The 17,644-nt window shown below is 41.1% G+C and overlaps 1 protein-coding gene across 4 annotated transcripts in view; it reads right to left on the reverse strand.

Annotated features, from left to right (window-relative positions):
* Nucleotides 1-1,868: 1,868 nt before the first annotated feature.
* Nucleotides 1,869-17,644, reverse strand: part of LOC140064042 (beta-2-glycoprotein 1-like) — an 80,710-nt gene continuing 64,934 nt past the window's right edge. For all 4 annotated transcript variants that reach the window (XM_072110469.1, XM_072110468.1, XM_072110467.1 and 1 more), the window contains one exon: nt 1,869-16,722. In XM_072110469.1, the coding sequence (XP_071966570.1) occupies nt 16,649-16,722 (74 nt within the window). In that variant the 3' untranslated portion in view covers nt 1,869-16,648. The remainder of the gene's footprint in view (nt 16,723-17,644) is intronic.

The following is a 17,644-nucleotide window of genomic DNA, read 5'->3' on the forward strand; positions in this document are numbered from 1 at the left end:
ATCTTATATACCAACAATTAAGTTATTTAACAAGTTCAGGAAGCAAAACGAATGTATTCGTCCTGATTAGCGGTGACTTCCCACACTAGGATGCGTATACTCATCTTGCAAATCGTGCTGGTGCTGCCAGTGCACCACCGTGATCAGCAGTAGATCAACTGTTACACACAGTCTGCTGCTTGCTTGGTGCATCTAGCTTGGTAGTTGCAGCTAAGGAGAAAGACAGAGGGAAGAGAGTTCCCCCCCACCCTCCAAAACACAATCGCAGGCAGAGGGCTGATGAAGACCAATTATGACAATTATGGAAGCCAAGCCAACATGATATTGCATATGTAATTCCCAAAGTGGAACTTTTAGATAAGGTTAATTAACATTAAATAATAATATTATTAAACTCCACAAATACCACCCTTTCCCACCAGAAGTAACTCAATAGTGTATAAAATGTAACAAATACAAAACTGATTTTAGAAGTTGAGCATGGAAAAATGAAAAAAGTGCTGGGTGTTAATGTTTATCTGGTTTAATGAGATGGGAGGTCCTGTTACTCAGTTTGAGTGGGGTGCTATGCATTATAGTTTACATGCTTTGTATTGCTTCAAAGTGTGCTCATCAATGTTCATGCAAAATATTGGGTTGCCTTTTTCAATGCCAATATCCAGCACACAACCCTAAAATAGCATAGTATATGATTAAATGGGGCTTGGGGTTAAAAAATAATTACCATTATTTATATAACATCCTCAAAGAAAAAAAATTGCTCAAACTTCGTAGCTTATGTCATAAACTCGCAAATTGCTCTGTTTAGGTTTGTCCTGTGCTTGAAAACCACCCAGAGCTGCCTGTGATTGACAGCTCCCCTTCAGGATCTTTCCTTAGGGAAAGCTGGGTGGGCATTTGAGCTTGTTTAGTCAGAAGCTGTGGTTAAAGTGATGGACAGCTGAACCAGTCAGAGATGGAGGCAGTATCTATTTCTCCCTTTATATTATTCAGTCTTCTTGTGTATTTTATTTGTGCTACATGTACAGACCATTCTATTTCTATACGATTCTGTACCTTTGCCACCATCTTGGTTTTGACCCGTTCTGTCCGATTCCGCTGTCTGTCTCAATCCGTTGTTTGTTTATCAGTGGATTTCCCGGTGTGACCCCGCTTTCCTTGTCCCAGGCTTGTTTGGTTTCTGGCTTGATACTTTTCTATGTACTCATGTGAACACAGGTCTATCCCAAAATTTCTGTTACCTGTCCGCTCCACCATCCACCATCCTGTCACCTAGTAGGTTCCTAATAACAGATTAGCCCTTTTCAAGGCAGATTTATCTGCCATAACCCACAGGGACATAGCAGAGTTTGTTCCACACCCCTTACCCTATCTGATAACCAGTGCCAAGTCTTGTTGTGGTTGCGCTATTACTGGACAGGTTTGTTACACCTTAGGCTACATGCACACTGCCGTCCCTCTCCATAGGAACATATGGGCCACGGCACCGTAATACGGGAAAAGATAGGATATGTACGGTGTCGCCTCCCGTACGATGCCTCGAGCCCATAGAAGTGTATGGGGGACGTATATCGGCCGTATATACGTTGGCCGTATATACGTCCCCCATACATGTGTGTGAATGCAGCCTTAGTTGGATATGAATTATGAGGACCACTTGGAATTACTTGATTGTTTCAATTGTTGCCCTTGCTATGGTTCTTCTTTCCCCTGCTGCCGTTTTAGTCTTTAAGACAAGAAAAGAATATTCCTCTTCATTTGAATACTATCTTTAGGATGTTTGGAGCCTTCAGGGCTTTTGTTTGAAATGTTTTTATTAAACAATTTTCTTTTTACATATGTAAATCAAGTATAACAGGAGTACGGAGATCACATATTCTACAATATAGCTTGTGCTGTACAAGTAAGGTGTTACATCACATCCCAACAACATATGATTACAATGTGAAGCCAGATATTCAAATATACATGAACTTAATTAACAGTGTAGGGCCGAACATGGCTTACTAACAAAGGTCCTCACATGTATAACCAAAGTCGCCTTGTAAATAGGATTATAATAATGTGCTTACTTAATTGTGTAGACCAGGGTCATTGCCTATATATGTACATCAGGGGCAACAAATTCATCTCTGTCAAACTGCATGTATAGTGCAATACGAGGGTGCTACCCAAGGTTCCCATATTTTCCTAATAGGTTGGTTCAAAGATAACATTTATTATTCTATACACCGCATTAATTTCAGTGTTCAACTCTTCCCTAGATGAAATCGTAGCTGGCTTCCAATGTCTGGAGGGCAGTATTTGTGAAATAGTGACCCACTTACAAAGCAAGATATAAAGGGGTTGTCCACTTTCAGAAAATATTTGATATGGTTTCTGTAAGAAAAAGTTATACACTTTCCAATACACTTTTTGTATCAATTCCTCACGGTTTTCTAGATCTCTGCTTGCTGTCATGCTATAGGACGCTCTTTGTTTACTTCCAGTGGATAGAAATCTGTCCATGTGATGGGATGTTCATGTAGGTGCACAAGCCGTTATTTTCACAGAAAGTAATAGGAGCTGTGTGATAATAACGGCTCCTGCACATGCCTGACCATCATATAACATGGACGTGGTGTTATATTCCTGCTGTGTGTTAGGGATCTGTATCCTGTCTGTGATTAAAATCAGAGAGCAGGTTTTGCAGCTCCTGACATTACAGGGGAAAGTTCCTTTTTGTATCTTAGATGGTAGGGAGCTCCTGATCACAATATTCCTCAGGTTTGGGGGTTGCCTGTAGCACAGCAATGGGGGGTCTGGGAACATTTTCTTGTCATCTTTGTGGAGTATGTGGTTCGATTGGCTAACTTTTTTTTCTTGTGACATAAGCCTTGTAGTGCCTTTATTCTGGGGTTTAATATTATTTATATTCCCAACTAATTTTTCTAACTAATGGTTAATATGTTCCTGGATAGGTATTTTATATATATAGACACACCTATGTTTAGCCTATAGAATTGTTTTTTGGCGGTGCCCTACCTAAGGACACCCGACTTACAGACCCCTCTGACTTCTGGTCAAAATAAAATACTTATGCATTTACATATATATCACTCAATGACATATGTACTATATATATATATATATATATATATATATACAATGTCCTGGTCCTGATGAAGGGAGTGCACCGAAATGCATTGTCCCTCATTTATATATCCAAATAAAGAATGTTTCCTTTGCATATGAAGACTGTGTTCATCTAAGGCGGCACTTCAAATACACCAGTTTTTTTCTGGTAAACTGAATTTTCTGGGAGATGCAGTAGCCTTGCCATCAAACTATTATTCTCCTTACTTATTCTGAAGTGTGCTGTGTATGCATTTTCTTTTTCTCCAGTCCAATAATATTAGCCTGCATTTACACATATACCTGCCAATTTATCAACAGTCAGAGACTGGATTGTACCAGGTCCCCCCGGTCGTGGTGGGTACCAGCATAATAGTATGTGTTTTAGTGTAAATCCTCTTAACTGACTGAGTCACAGCCCTATTAATCAGCACCGTCTAATAGATAGCCCAATTTAAGGTGAAATTCAAGTAAAAAAATCCAATTTAAAAAATATATATTTTATTAATCCCTTAACGACCTGGCCCTTTTTGTTTTTTCATTTCCATTATTTACTCCCCACCTTCAAAAATCTATAACTTTTTAATTTTTTTACACACTTAAAGAGCTCTGTGACAGCTTATTTTTTGTATAACAAATCGCAATTCATAGTGATGGTATTGAATTTTCCATGCCGTGTACTGGGAAACGGGAAGAAAATTCCAAGTGTAGTGAAAATGGTAAAAAAAAACGCATTTGCGCTTGTACTTTATGGATTTCACTGTACACCCCAAATAACATATCTACTTTATTCTTTGGGTAGGTGGGGATGCCAAATTTGTATAGGTTTTATAATGTTTTCATACATTTACAAAAATTAAAACCTCCTGTACAATTTTTTTTTTTTATTTTGCCATCTTCTGGCACTAAAAACTTTTTTATACTTTGGTGTATGGAGCTGTGGGTGGTGACATTTTGTGTGACTTTTGATGAAATTTTCAATGCTACCATTGTTAGGACTGTAGGACCTTTTGATCACTTTTTATAGAACAAAGTGGCAAAAAAGTGTGATTTTTAACTTTGGACACTATTTTCCATTATGGGGTTAAACGCAGTGAAAAACCATTATTATATTTTGATATATCGGGCATTTTTGGACACAGCGATAATTAATGTGTTTATGATTTTTACTGTTTATTTATATTTAGATCAGTTCTAGGGAAAGGGGGGTGATTTGAATATATTTTTTAATTTAGTTTTTTTCATTAATAATTTTTTTAAACTTTTTTTTATTTTTACTATTTTTCAGACCCCCTAGGGTACTATAACCGCACATTGCACATTGCAAATCGCACATTGTAATGAATGGGTTTAAACTAGACTGCCTCGGATCTTCAGAGCCCGTGAGCCCTCTCCATGAACCTGCACCTTACTATTACGGCGCTTTGGGAAGGGGTTAAAATTGACACTCCCCAACTGGTTAATTTTGTTTAAAAAAAATTCTGGTCATTGATGTACTCATCACATAAATGGATCTGAAACACCTAAATGGGTGCATTAAAAAAATAATACCATCCCTTCCTCCGGGGTCCTGTACTGCTCTCTGCTAGTAAGATGTTGGGGAACTTGGACAGAGTTCCCTTAACGACCTTTTGTTTGCTTGATGGCAACAACAGGGGGCATAATAATTGTGAGTCAAAAGTGCAGCATGAACACTAAAAACAGCCGTGGTTGTGACCCCATGTATGCAGGATAGGAATACTAGCACTGGGCAGTGCCAACCCCTAAATGTGCAGCATAGTGATAGGATGCCCAAATTTGAAATTTATCAGTGGTAGTCCCGTGCCTATATCTGCTGGGTAGGAGTAATAGTACTGTTTTTTGCCCATATATGTAACAGTTCTGTGCTGAGCCAAAATTTGCAAGATGGAAGTAGCAGTTGGATAGCAGTAGTACTGTAACAGAATCACTGCTGGTCTTAAAGCTGAGCTATATGTGAGTATCCTACAAGAGGAGTTTCTTTGTAAAAAATATTATGGGAATGAAAAGGATAACATATTGTTCCAGCAGGACAACAACCCAAAGCATATGTCAACATTGGGGAAGTAATGGTTTAATGACCATGAATTAGACTGACCAATTGGGCCCCCAGTTTTCAGATCTTAACCCAAACACTTGTGTGCACAGTTGAAGAGAAAACTGTAACCCATGAGAGTCAGCCGGTATGCACCAACATTGGGAGACCTGGGAGAAATGCTTGAATCTGATCAAGAGAGCATGCCCAGAAGGATTCAGGCAGGTTTGACTTTTCTCTTTCTCTCATTCTTCTGGATCTCTTGGCAGCATTTGATACTGTGGACCTCCAGTTCCTCTGCAGGAAGCTAAGCTTATTGCCTGAAGGACACTCTGTGAGTATCCTACAAGAGGAGTTTCTTTGTAAAAAATATTATGGGAATGAAAAGGATAACATATTGTTCCAGCAGGACAACAACCCAAAGCATATGTCAACATTGGGGAATTATTGTTTTAATGACCATGAATTAGACTGACCCATTGGGCCCCCAGTTTTCAGATCTTAACCCAAACACTTGTGTGCACAGTTGAAGAGAAAACTGTAACCCATGAGAGTCAGCCGGTATGCACCAACATTGGGAGACCTGGGAGAAATGCTTGAATCTGATCAAGAGAGCATGCCCAGAAGGATTCAGGCAGGTTTGACTATTCTCTTTCTCTCATTCTTCTGGATCTCTTGGCAGCATTTGATACTGTGGACCTCCAGTTCCTCTGCAGGAAGCTAAGCTTAATGCCTGAAGGACACTCTGTGAGTATCCTACAAGAGGAGTTTCTTTGTAAAAAATATTATGGGAATGAAAAGGATAACATATTGTTCCAGCAGGACAACAACCCAAAGCATATGTCAACATTGGGGAATTATTGTTTTAATGACCATGAATTAGACTGACCAATTGGGCCCCCAGTTTTCAGATCTTAACCCAAACACTTGTGTGCACAGTTGAAGAGAAAACTGTAACCCATGAGAGTCAGCCGGTATGCACCAACATTGGGAGACCTGGGAGAAATGCTTGAATCTGATCAAGAGAGCATGCCCAGAAGGATTCAGGCAGGTTTGACTATTCTCTTTCTCTCATTCTTCTGGATCTCTTGGCAGCATTTGATACTGTGGACCTCCAGTTCCTCTGCAGGAAGCTAAGCTTATTGCCTGAAGGACACTCTACTCTCTTGATTCTCTTTCTATCTTTCGGACTGCATTTGTGTCTCCTTTTCTGGATCTCTTGTATCCACTACTATTTCCTGTCAGGGTTCATTCTACACTGCAGATTTGGCTTTCTGTATAATATTTATGCTGATGATACCCAGCTGTATACTTCTGCATGTGACATTACCCCTTCACTACATGAGAACACCAGTGATTGTCACTGCTGTCTCTAACATCATGTCTTCTCTCTTTTTAAAACTTAATCTTTTTAAGACTGAACTTCTTGTCTGTTGGTTTATGGTTCAAGCAGCTGCATTTTTATTTATTGAATTATTTTTATTCCCCTTCCTTATTAAAGATGGCTAGACCATTATATATACTCTTATACCAATGGTGTCTCCCCATCTGTACTGTCTAGTTGTTAGTCAAATTTATTTATGACATGATAATTTTTTAAATATTTTTAAATGCTGATAGTCGCAAGTTCAAAGTTGTAGTTGATGGCGAGATATGGAACCATAAATTGAAAAGTTAAAACAATGTTACCTTTTTGCTTGTCTCTGTATAATAGAAAAAAGTACTATGTTAAGCCCATATGTGCAAAATAGGTGTGTCACGGGTGGTCCCGCGACCCATATCGCGGGTCGCGGGCTCACCCGTGCTCCCCGAGGCTCACAGGCGTGGTGCCGGCGCGACTCATCTCTCCCCACTCCGGAATCGCTGCCAGGTTCCGGGCGCGCGCGGCATCTTTAGGAAATTTAAAGGGCCAGTGCACCGCTAATTGGTGCACTGGCTGATCACTTCCCCTTTAAAAACCCTGCACCTTCCTCACACTCTTGCCGGATCTTTGTGCCTCACAGCCTGAGAGAAAGCTATTCTGCGATTTGCCTGCGATTCCTGCTTTCCTGTGTCTTCTGCGTTCCTGTGTCTCCTGTGTACCTGACTTCCTCCGTGTTCAAGTGTTACCTGACCTCCTCCGTGTTCCCGTTTGCCGGTGTTCCTCTGTGTTGCTGTCCTGTGTGCTGTGTTCCCTTACCCTTCTGCTTGGACCTCCTGTTGCTGACTCTGGACCGGATTCTGACGTTGCACCTCTGCCGCCTGCCCTGACCTTGTGCCTGGACTTCTACCACGAGATTGTCAGCCGTCTCTGTACTTCTACCTTGGCCGCCACTGCAGACAAATCACGCCTGAGTAACGACCTGGTGGTACCACGCCGCAGCTTGTCTAACCCGCCTTGCGGTGGGCTCTGGTGAAAACCGGGTACCACTTAGACTCCGGTCCCAGGTAGTGGCTTGTGTCATCGTCTGCAGTGGTCCAGAGGATCCACACCTGCAAGCCTGACAGTAAGATCCGGCCATGGATCCCGCCGAGGTTCCGTCTCCCAGCAAGCCAGATCTTGCCACTATTGTGATCCACCAGTCTTGGCAGATTGCTGCTCAGCGAGATCAACTGGAGCAAGTCACCGCCATGCTTCAGCAACTGTTAGCTAACCAGCAACGGCAACAGGTACCTGAGGCTGCTCTTGCGACCCCTACTGCTCTGACTAGTCTGCCTGCTCTTGAACCTAGAATGCGGTTGTCTATGCCTAGCAAGTACGACGGCGATCCCAAGATGTGCCGGAGTTTTATTACTCAGTGCTCCCTGCACATAGAACTTATGCCGACCCAATTCATTACGGAGCGATCCAAGGTGGCATTTATAGTCAACCTTCTCTCGGGGAAAGCCTTGGCCTGGGCTACTCCCCTTTGGGATAGGAACGACCCAGTTACGGCTTCTCTTGCAGCCTTTTTGTCTGAATTCCGGTCAGTATTTGAAGAATCGTCTCGGGCCTCCTCCGCAGAGTCAGCTTTATTGAATTTACGTCAGGGGAATTGCTCCGTGGGAGAGTATGCGGTCCAGTTCCGTACCTTAGCGTTGGAACTTTCCTGGAACGACGCGGCAGCAGCTTTTAAGAAAGATCTGTCCTCTCAGGTTAAGGACGCTCTGGCTGCTCGTGACCTACCATCTTCTCTGAGTAGGCTCATCTCCCTAGCCACCCGGATTGATGTGCGCTTCAGGGAGCGTGCTGAAGAGTCACGTTTCGAGCTTACTCCAGTCCGACCATGACGCCTTCCTCGACTAGCTCCTGTCTTCCAAAGACCGTTCCAGTCTCCAGTCGTACCACCTGCAGAGGAGTCTATGGAGGTGGATAGAGCCAAATTGTCTCCTCAGGAGCGTATCAGAAGATGCCAAGGAAACCTTTGCCTCTATTGCAGTAGTCCTGAGCATTTCCTTGCATCTTGTCCTATCCAACCCCAACGTCCGGGAAACGCCAGCACCTAGGGTTCTTGGGAGAAGCGTCCCTAGGTGTGAACAGTGCTTCTCCACGCCTGTTGATTCCGGTGCTGCTCAGCATTGGTTTCGGCAATCAAACCCAAGTATCTGCCTTCCTGGACTCCGGCTCAGCTGGGAATTTCATGGATGCTGCATTGTTTTCCCGGTACCACATTCCAGTGATTCTTCTTGACAAACCACTTGTTATTTCTTCGGTTAGTGGACAAATTTTCTCTGACCCAGTACGGTACCGCGTGGAGCCGATAATCATGCAAGTCGGTGCTCTGCATAAGGAGACTCTGTCCTTCCTGGTTCTGCTACGCTCAACCTCGCCCCTCCTGCTAGATCTTCCGTGGTTGCAGTTCCATTCGCCAGTCCTTGATTGGAGGACGGGGGAGGTTCTACGTTGGGGTCCTGACTGCCATTCTCGTTGCTTGGATGCTCCTCACCCTGTGCCTCTCAAGCTAACTTCCGTGGTTGCCAAGTCTTTGAAGGACCTTCTGGTTTGCTACCGAGACTTTGCCGACGTTTTCTCTGAGAAGCAAGCAGAGGTTCTGCCTCCACATCGCTCCTATGACTGTCCCATTGATTTGCTGCTGGGTACATCTCCTCCACGAGGTCGGGTTTATCCGTTATCCGTGCCCAAGACTGAAGCCATGTCCACTTACATAAAGGAAAATCTGCAAAAGGGGTTCATCCGCAAGTCTTCCTCCCCCGCTGGAGCTGGATTTTTCTTTGTCTTTAAAAAGGATGGTTCCCTCCGACCCTGCATAGACTATCACGGTCTCAACAAGGTTATGGTGAAGAACTGCTATCCTTTGCCTCTCATCACCGAACTCTTTGACCGTCTACGAGGTGCCAAAGTGTTTACCAAGCTGGATCTGCGAGGAGAATATAATCTCATCCGAATTCGGGAGGGCGATGAGTGGAAGACAGCTTTTCATTTTGAGTATTTGGTAATGCCCTTTGGTCTCTGCAATGCTCCAGCGGTATTCCAGGAGTTTGTTAATGATATTTTTAGAGACCTGCTCTACTCCTGTGTTATAGTCTACTTGGACAACATTTTGGTGTATTCTTCAGATCTTCCCTCTCACCAAAACCACGTCCGGCAGGTTCTCAGACGCTTAAGGACTAATCATTTATACGCCAAACTCGAGAAGAGCAGTCTTCCGTTTTTGGGATACGTCATTTCTGGCCAGGGACTCCAGATGGATCCTTCTAAATTGGCAGCCGTACTTCAGTGGCCTCGCCCAGTGGGACTGCGTGCTGTTCAGAGATTCTGGGCTACGCCAATTACTATAGACAGTTTATTCCACACTTCTTTTCACTTGTGGCTCCTATTGTGGCATTGACTAAGAAGAATGCCAATCCTAGACAATGGTCTCCAGCTGCTAATAGTAATAGTACTATACAGTTTCCAATAGTACTATACAGTTTCCAAATCTATCTGGATAGTTGTAGTAGTAGTGCACATGCCTACATTTGTTAGCTAGCATTAGATGATTTGTGTTGTGCCTATATGCAGGATGATAGTAGTATTACAGTTCTGTGCCAATATATGTAAAATAAGAAAAATAAAATCGTACTGTTCCCAGATATATGGTAAATGGGAACAGTAGTCCTACGGCTGTGTGGATACACAAATAAAGTAGTGGAGGTGGAATAGAACTGTACTTTAAAAGTATGATTGTAGTCTTAAATGACAAACACAGGCACTTAAATTGCACACTTATGCCACTGCAGTCTATTTAGCTCTGACCCATCCGAGTGACACAAAGTTGAAATCTGGGGAGTGGCCCCCAAGGTTTCGGTGCCAGGAGACACCATCCCTTGCCACCTGGTAGTTGCATTTCTGTATGGCAGTTTTTCACTACCTCCACCTGTCAGCTGTACCGGTGTTATGGTTGTTTTAGACTGATGTTTATTTTTGACCATTACAGATGACACATTTATGTTCTCTTGTCTAGACCTTTCCATATTGCTTGAAAACTGGTGTCTTGGACTGGTATTCTCTGACCCACACGACCCACACTGTCACCTACATCGGTAATATTCTGAGATGAAGCAGATGTTCCCTAATCACAGCAAAGCCCAAGGCCAAACTGGCTAGATGGCACAGTAGGTGCTGACTATGGTCAGACCTCTAATTCTCAACTAGTACTACAATCCCAAAAGCCCTAGTTAGTAACTTTAACAACTTGGCGCCTAAGCCACTTTTCACCTTCCTGACACGGCCCATTTTTTCAAATCTGCCATGTGTCACTATAAGCGGTTATAACTTTGAAACGCTTTAACATATCCAGGTGATTTTGAAATTGCTTTCTCTTGATACATTATACTACATGTTAGTTGAAAAATGTTGATAACATGTTCTTTGATTAATGAAAAAAGAGACATTTGGTGAAAATTCTGATAAAATTCTCGATTTTTGAAAATTTAAAATGTTCTACTTTTTCAGCAAAGCAACAGCAAAGTTACTAGATACCTAACTTTCACCAAATGTCTCCTTTCATTTTTGTAGGACGTTATGAGGGACCTGCTCAGCTTTCAGGTCACTTTGAACGCCTAAATAATAGTAAAACCCATAAATTACCTCATTGTAGAAACTAAAGCCCTCAACGTATGTAAAGCAATTTTAATTAAGTTTGTGAGCCCTTTAAGGGGTTTAAAACAAAATCGGGTGCAATTTTGACATTTTAGTTTATTTTGCTAAATGTACACATTCTCAGTGGATAAAATACCTAAATGTTCCACAAAGTTCCACTGAGCCATTCAGAGTAGATTTGTATTGTCACTTTTAAACCCCTTAACAACCAGGCCTTTTTTTGTTTTTGTACTTCCATTTTTCACTCCCCACCTTCAATCTATAAATCTATAAATTCTTTATTTTTCCATGTAAAGAGCTGTGTGAGTGTGTGTTCTTTGTGTAACAAAGTGTTCTTCATAGTGACAGTATTTAATATTCCATTTAATAATGTACTGGGAAGTGAGAAAAAATTCCAAATGCAGTGAAATTAGTGAAAAAATGCATTTGCTCCATTTTATTGTGGGCTTGGATTTTACGGCTTTCACTGTGCGTCCCAAATGACATGTCTCCTTCATTCTTTGGGCCATTGCAACCACGGGGATACCAAATTTATATAGGTTACATAATGTTTTCATACATTTACAAAAATTAAACCTCTTCTGGTGGTAATATTTTTTTTATACTTCAGTGTACTTTTGCAACATTTTCAATGCTACCATTTTGAGGACTCTACAGTCTTTTATTGAATACCATTTTAAGGACTGTACGGCCTCTTATTGAATTTTTCTATATTTTTCAAAATGGCATGAAAGTGGCATTTTTGATTTTGGACACTATTTTCCGTCTCTGGGTTAAACGCCAGGAATAACCGTTATTATATTTTGATAGATTAGAAATTTTGGAAAGCGGTGATACCTAACATGTTTATGATTTTTACTGTTTATTTATATTTACGCCCACCCAGTTCATGTTCGCTGCTATTGGCTCATCATTGCAGACCAGCCAAGAGCAGCGAATTTACTTATTTTATCATGTCTGTAGATACGGTGATTGGGGCAGGGTGGCGGCTGTTCCTGACAGCCACCAATTTTGCCTTGCGGTCCAGAGGGGTTTTGCTGCCCCCCCTCTGTCCATGTTTGCCAATATTGGCTGGTCGATTTGGTCCAGCCGATAGCAGCAATATTCATCACAAAGGGCATCGCTAGGGTGAATAAGAACAACACTTGGTGATAATTTCCCTACGGAAAACGAAGATATGGTATAAAAGTGCTGGCCATGTACATTGTACAGATGATGCTGTACAACTCTTACGAGCTGTTCCAATGTGCAGGTCCTGCAGTATCATTTCTCCATTTTCAAGAGGAAGATATTAGGAAACTAATATTTGGACAAGACGGACATGGCCCCAGTACCTCTGGATTAGATGTTCCCGTGTTTTGCCAGGACAGCATTTTCCCGGTGAATTCTGCTGCTTATAAAGGTAGGACTCAATAAAGAGTCTGTTCCAAAAGAGGAGTTAGGATGGACACTACATACTACTAAGAGACCTGCGACAACTCCAGAGTGACAAAAGTTTAGTTGGTCCCCTGGTATATTGCACCTCCTTATACGCAACACATTCACAATTCACGCCCAACCTGTTGTGAATTCATTTCCATAAAATGAATAATTGTAACAACTGTTATGTCCCGTTGCTCCCTATACCCCTCCATTATTTCATTGTGGGATGTAGTTTGCAGGTTTCATGTTATTTATGTAGGTTTTCTATTTCCCCTCTAAGTCTCTGGATTTGTTAGCAGATCCTTTATAATTCTCCCAGTTCTTTATTTATTTATTTATTATTATTTATTTATATTCCAAGTGCTTTATCATTCCGGAGCCCTGCTGGACTTTCTGGCTAGCATTTAGGATCACATGTTGGGCCTTTCTCGCATCAGGAAATATCATAGAGCTGACATTTTACAGTGGCACAAACTGAGCATCACATAATGGGCATCACATTACGGGCGTCACATAACGGGCGCCACATAGTGGGCACTGAACTTTCCAGAAATAATTGCAATTTCCATCTTGAACTCCATTGCACATCATATTTGGAAACCACCTATATGTTCAAAATGCTCTATTACACTACACCACATATTACATCTTGCTAAATTCCCCAAGGGGTGTACATTCAACAATTAGGGTCACTTTTCAGGTTTTCCTCTGTTTTGGTACCACTAGGGCTCTCCAAATGTATCCTGACACATGTGAAGGTTTTCTGTCAAATTTGGCTTCTAAAAGACAAACATCCCTCTTTTCCTCTACTGTGCGCCCATAAAGCATTTTATATGCACATGTGGGGTACTTCTACACTCATGAGAAATAGTTTTAAACCTTTTTTTGGGGTTATTTCATATATTATCCCTTGTGGCTTACATAAATGAGGGGTAAAAGTGACATTTATAGGAAAATTTTCACCTTTTTCCTTTTTAAGTCCTAATTAAATCAAACACCTTTACGGTCAAATACACATATCATACCTTGCTCAATTCTCTAAGGGGTGTGCTTTCCAAAATGGTAACACTTGTTGGGTTCCCCTCTGTTCTGGTACCACTACGGCTCTCTAAATGCATCCTGACACATGTAAACGTTGTCTGTCAAAGTCCCTCTTTCCCTTCTGATCCCTACTGTGTACCCATACAACATTTTATATGCACAAGTGGTGCAATTCTGTGCTTAGGAGAAATAGTTTTACACATTTTTTTGGCAAAAATTTTCACCTTTTTACTTTTTGGGGCCTAATTGAATCAAACACCTGTTGGGGCAAATACACAAATTACACCTTGCTAAACTCTCCAAGGGGTGTAGTTTCCAAAATGGTGTCTCTTGTTGGGGCTTTCCTCTGTTTTGGTACCATTATGGCTCTCCAAATGCATCCTGACACATGAAAACTTTTTCAGCCAGATTTGTCCTCCAAAAACGAAACAATACTCTTTCCCTTCCAAGTGCCCCCCTGTGCCCGTACAGCAAGGTACAGTGACAAAATGAGTATTGCCATACCCAGGAGGAATTGCACTAAACATTGTAAAATGCATTTTCCTTTTTAACCCATTGTGAAGGTGCAAATTTTAGTGTTCAATGAATCTATTGTAAGATAAAATTACATTTCTGTAATTTCACTTTCATTTATTTTTCACCCTCATGAAACGCTCATAGGGTGAACAAAATTCCTAAGGGGTGTTTTTAATATTTTGAGGGGTGTAGTTTCTAAAATGGTGTCATTTGTGGGGGGTTTCTCTTATGTGGGCCTTATAAAGTCACTTCTAACTAAATTGACCCTCCAAAAGTAGGTTTTGATAATTTTCATGAAAATCTGAAAAATTGCACCTACAGTTATAAGCCTCGTAACATCCTAAATAAAGGAAAAGATGTTTGAAAAATGATGCCAAGTTAAAGCAGACATATGGAAAATGTCAGTTATCAAGTTATTTTAGTGATATGACCAACTTTCCAAAAAGTAGAAATTTTAGAATTTGGAAAACATTGTTTTTTTCAAAATTTTTGCCAAATTTCCATTTATTTCATAAATAAATACTAAACATATTGCTTAAATTTCTCAACCAACATGATGTACAATGTGTCACGAAAAAACAGTCTCAAAAACAACTGGTTATGTTAAAGCGTTCCAAAGTTATAACCACTTTAATAGGCTCATGTCAGATTTGAAAAAATGGGCCGTGTCAGGAAGGTGAAAAGTGGCTTCAGCGTTAAGGGGTTAATGTTTTTTTTTGTTGCCAGAGCTGGTTTAGGGCTTATTTTTAACATCTTAAATCATTCTTTTCAGTTGTATCCTTTTGGTGCATATAACTTTTTTCAATCAGTTTTTGGAACATTTTTGAGGGGGATTAAATGAAATATGTACATTTGTGGCCATTTTATGGGTTTTTTTTCTCTACAGCTTTCATAGAGCTGGTCCAAAAATGCTACTGATTTATTGTACATACTGTACTGGATGCGTCAATTTCAAATATCTTGGATTTTATTTGTGATTTAGTGTTTTTTGTACTTTATTAGATGTGTATTGGAAATATTGATGTTTAGGTGATTTTACTTTATTTATTTAATTAATTATTTCAGTTGAAAATACTGTATAAAGTGTTTTGAACGTTTTATTTTTTTTTCTTACAGATTTGCTTGAACGAGTGATCTTCTCATTGCTTGTTCAAGCTCTTATTCAACTAACACAGTGCAATACAGGTGTAACATGCTGCGCATGCTCAGTGTCTTACTGCCAGATCCTGTCAGTAGACAGGGCCGGCTGCCAAACTGCAGGGCTGCCATTGGAGCAATGGAAAAGGTGGTATGTTCTTGTCATTGTTTCAGAGGCAGAATCAATGCTGAAACTGCCAAAGGAGGGCCACGAGTGGAGGGTAAACTATTGTTGTCCAGCGTGACAAAACCAAAATCCATCAAGGAACAAGGGGACTTTTGAGCTTTATGTTTGGTGCAATATCCGCCATGAGAACCAAACTTTAGACGGACATTAATGTATTTTTATCCATATTCTAAGTAATGTTTCATTGATGCAAGCCTATTGGCTTCTTTTTATTCCAATGCCTTTTTTCCTGCATCAATTACATTATTAATTTCATGAGTCTATAAATTTTAAAGCAAACTTGTCACCAGGATTTTTAGCTGTTGATTGGTTCCAGTAGCCTATGCTATGCTGATTTTAAAAATGTTTGAGCCACTATTGTGTTGCGGTTGCATTTTTTCCAATGCCGTTTTGGTGTTTGTTTCTAGTTTGCGACACATTTATTACTGTGCTTCACCATAACATGAAGGAAAGTTCACCGAGAAAATATTGTGCACATTAGTGAGGCAAACTGCACAAATTTATATCTGGGCCATTGTCTGTTATATGTCCCTTGTAAAGCAATTATTAAAATAAGCATATATGAGATGTCCTCACCTGAACAGATGGCATGAATGAAATTCATTTAATAGTTACAATAAATACCACTTTATACACATTCTCCAAAAAAACATTAAAGGACATATATCATTAGATCAAGGATTGTAAAACAAACATATACAGACATACTGGTGTGTGCCCCCTGAGGTAGGATCTGCTGTTATTTTAGCTTCATATGCCCTTGTTTTTAAAGAAAAAGGGGTCTTTAAATTAAACAATTGAGCCTGAGGGTCTCGAGGCTCCATTTGCGGCTTATTATTTGCATAATTTTAAAAGCCTTTTTTTGTAAAAACAAGGGCATAAGAAGCTAAAAGAAGAGCACATCCTGCCAGAAGGGGCATACACCAGTATGTCAGTGTGCTTGGTTTACTATCCTTGATCTGGTGTCCTTTAAATGGTTTTCAAACAATGGCATGCTGCATTATTTACAGCCAGCAGGAAATAGTAATGAACAAATACAGAAGAGGGAACTCCAGCCTTATTAACATGGAATATTGTAATATTTATGGCAACCTCTTTCTTCGTTCCTTGAGAGCATTTACCATTCTTGGCATGATGAAATTTCTGATACAACGTTCTTGGAGAAAAATATGTATTGCACCCAGGTTGGCTCTAAAAATACAGAAAGATACATTTTTAGAACAATTAAGTGTCAAATCAATGTATTTGGCACCTGAGGACATTGAGCTTAGCTAACCCAATCATTTTACTGCTTTTAGAGCCCTCATGGTATTGCCAGTACATTACAGCCCGTGGGGTTAAATTAGCATTGTGTAGCTTTCAGAGGCCTCATGGATAGAGCTTCTCTAGTTAGAGGAGGACTTGCAAGTGGAAAAAAAACAATGAAAAGTCAGGTATTAGTTACCGTATATACTCCTTTATAAGCCGAGTTTTTCAGCACAAAAAATGTGCTGAAAACGTCCTTTCGGCTTATACATGAGTCATACAGTCATAATAAATATTTAAAAAATAATAAACTTATATACTTCCAGAGCCGTCTTCTGTTTTCTCTAACTTCGTGCTGGGTGCCGCCATGTTTCTCCCCCAGGCGGCGCCTAGTATGACATCAGCAGCGGCGCGTCATACTAAGCACCGTCCGGGGGAGAACAATGGCGGCGCCCAGCACGAAGTTAGAGTAGAAAGAAGACGGGCGCAGAAGCCAGAAGAGGGCCCGCGCGGACATCGGGGGAGCAGCGCTGCACGTCGGGGCCACCGGAGGGTGAGTATATAAGTTTTTTTTTTTAATGCTGGACAGGCTGTATACTACTGGGGGCAGGCTGTATATTAGTGTGTGCAAGCTGTATACTACTGGGGGCTGTGCTGTATACTGCTGGGGGCAGTGCTGTATACTACTAGGGACTGGCTGTATACTACTGGGGGCAGGCTGCATACTACTGGGGGCAGGCTGTATACTGCTGGGGGCAGGCTGTATACTACTGGGGGCAGGCTGTATACTACTGGGGACTGGCTGTATACTACTGGGGGCAAGCTGTATACTACTGGGGGCAAGCTGTATACTACTGGGGGCAGGCTG

This window comes from Engystomops pustulosus, chromosome 6 (assembly GCF_040894005.1).
Source record: "Engystomops pustulosus chromosome 6, aEngPut4.maternal, whole genome shotgun sequence".
Lineage (NCBI taxonomy): Eukaryota > Metazoa > Chordata > Amphibia > Anura > Leptodactylidae > Engystomops > Engystomops pustulosus.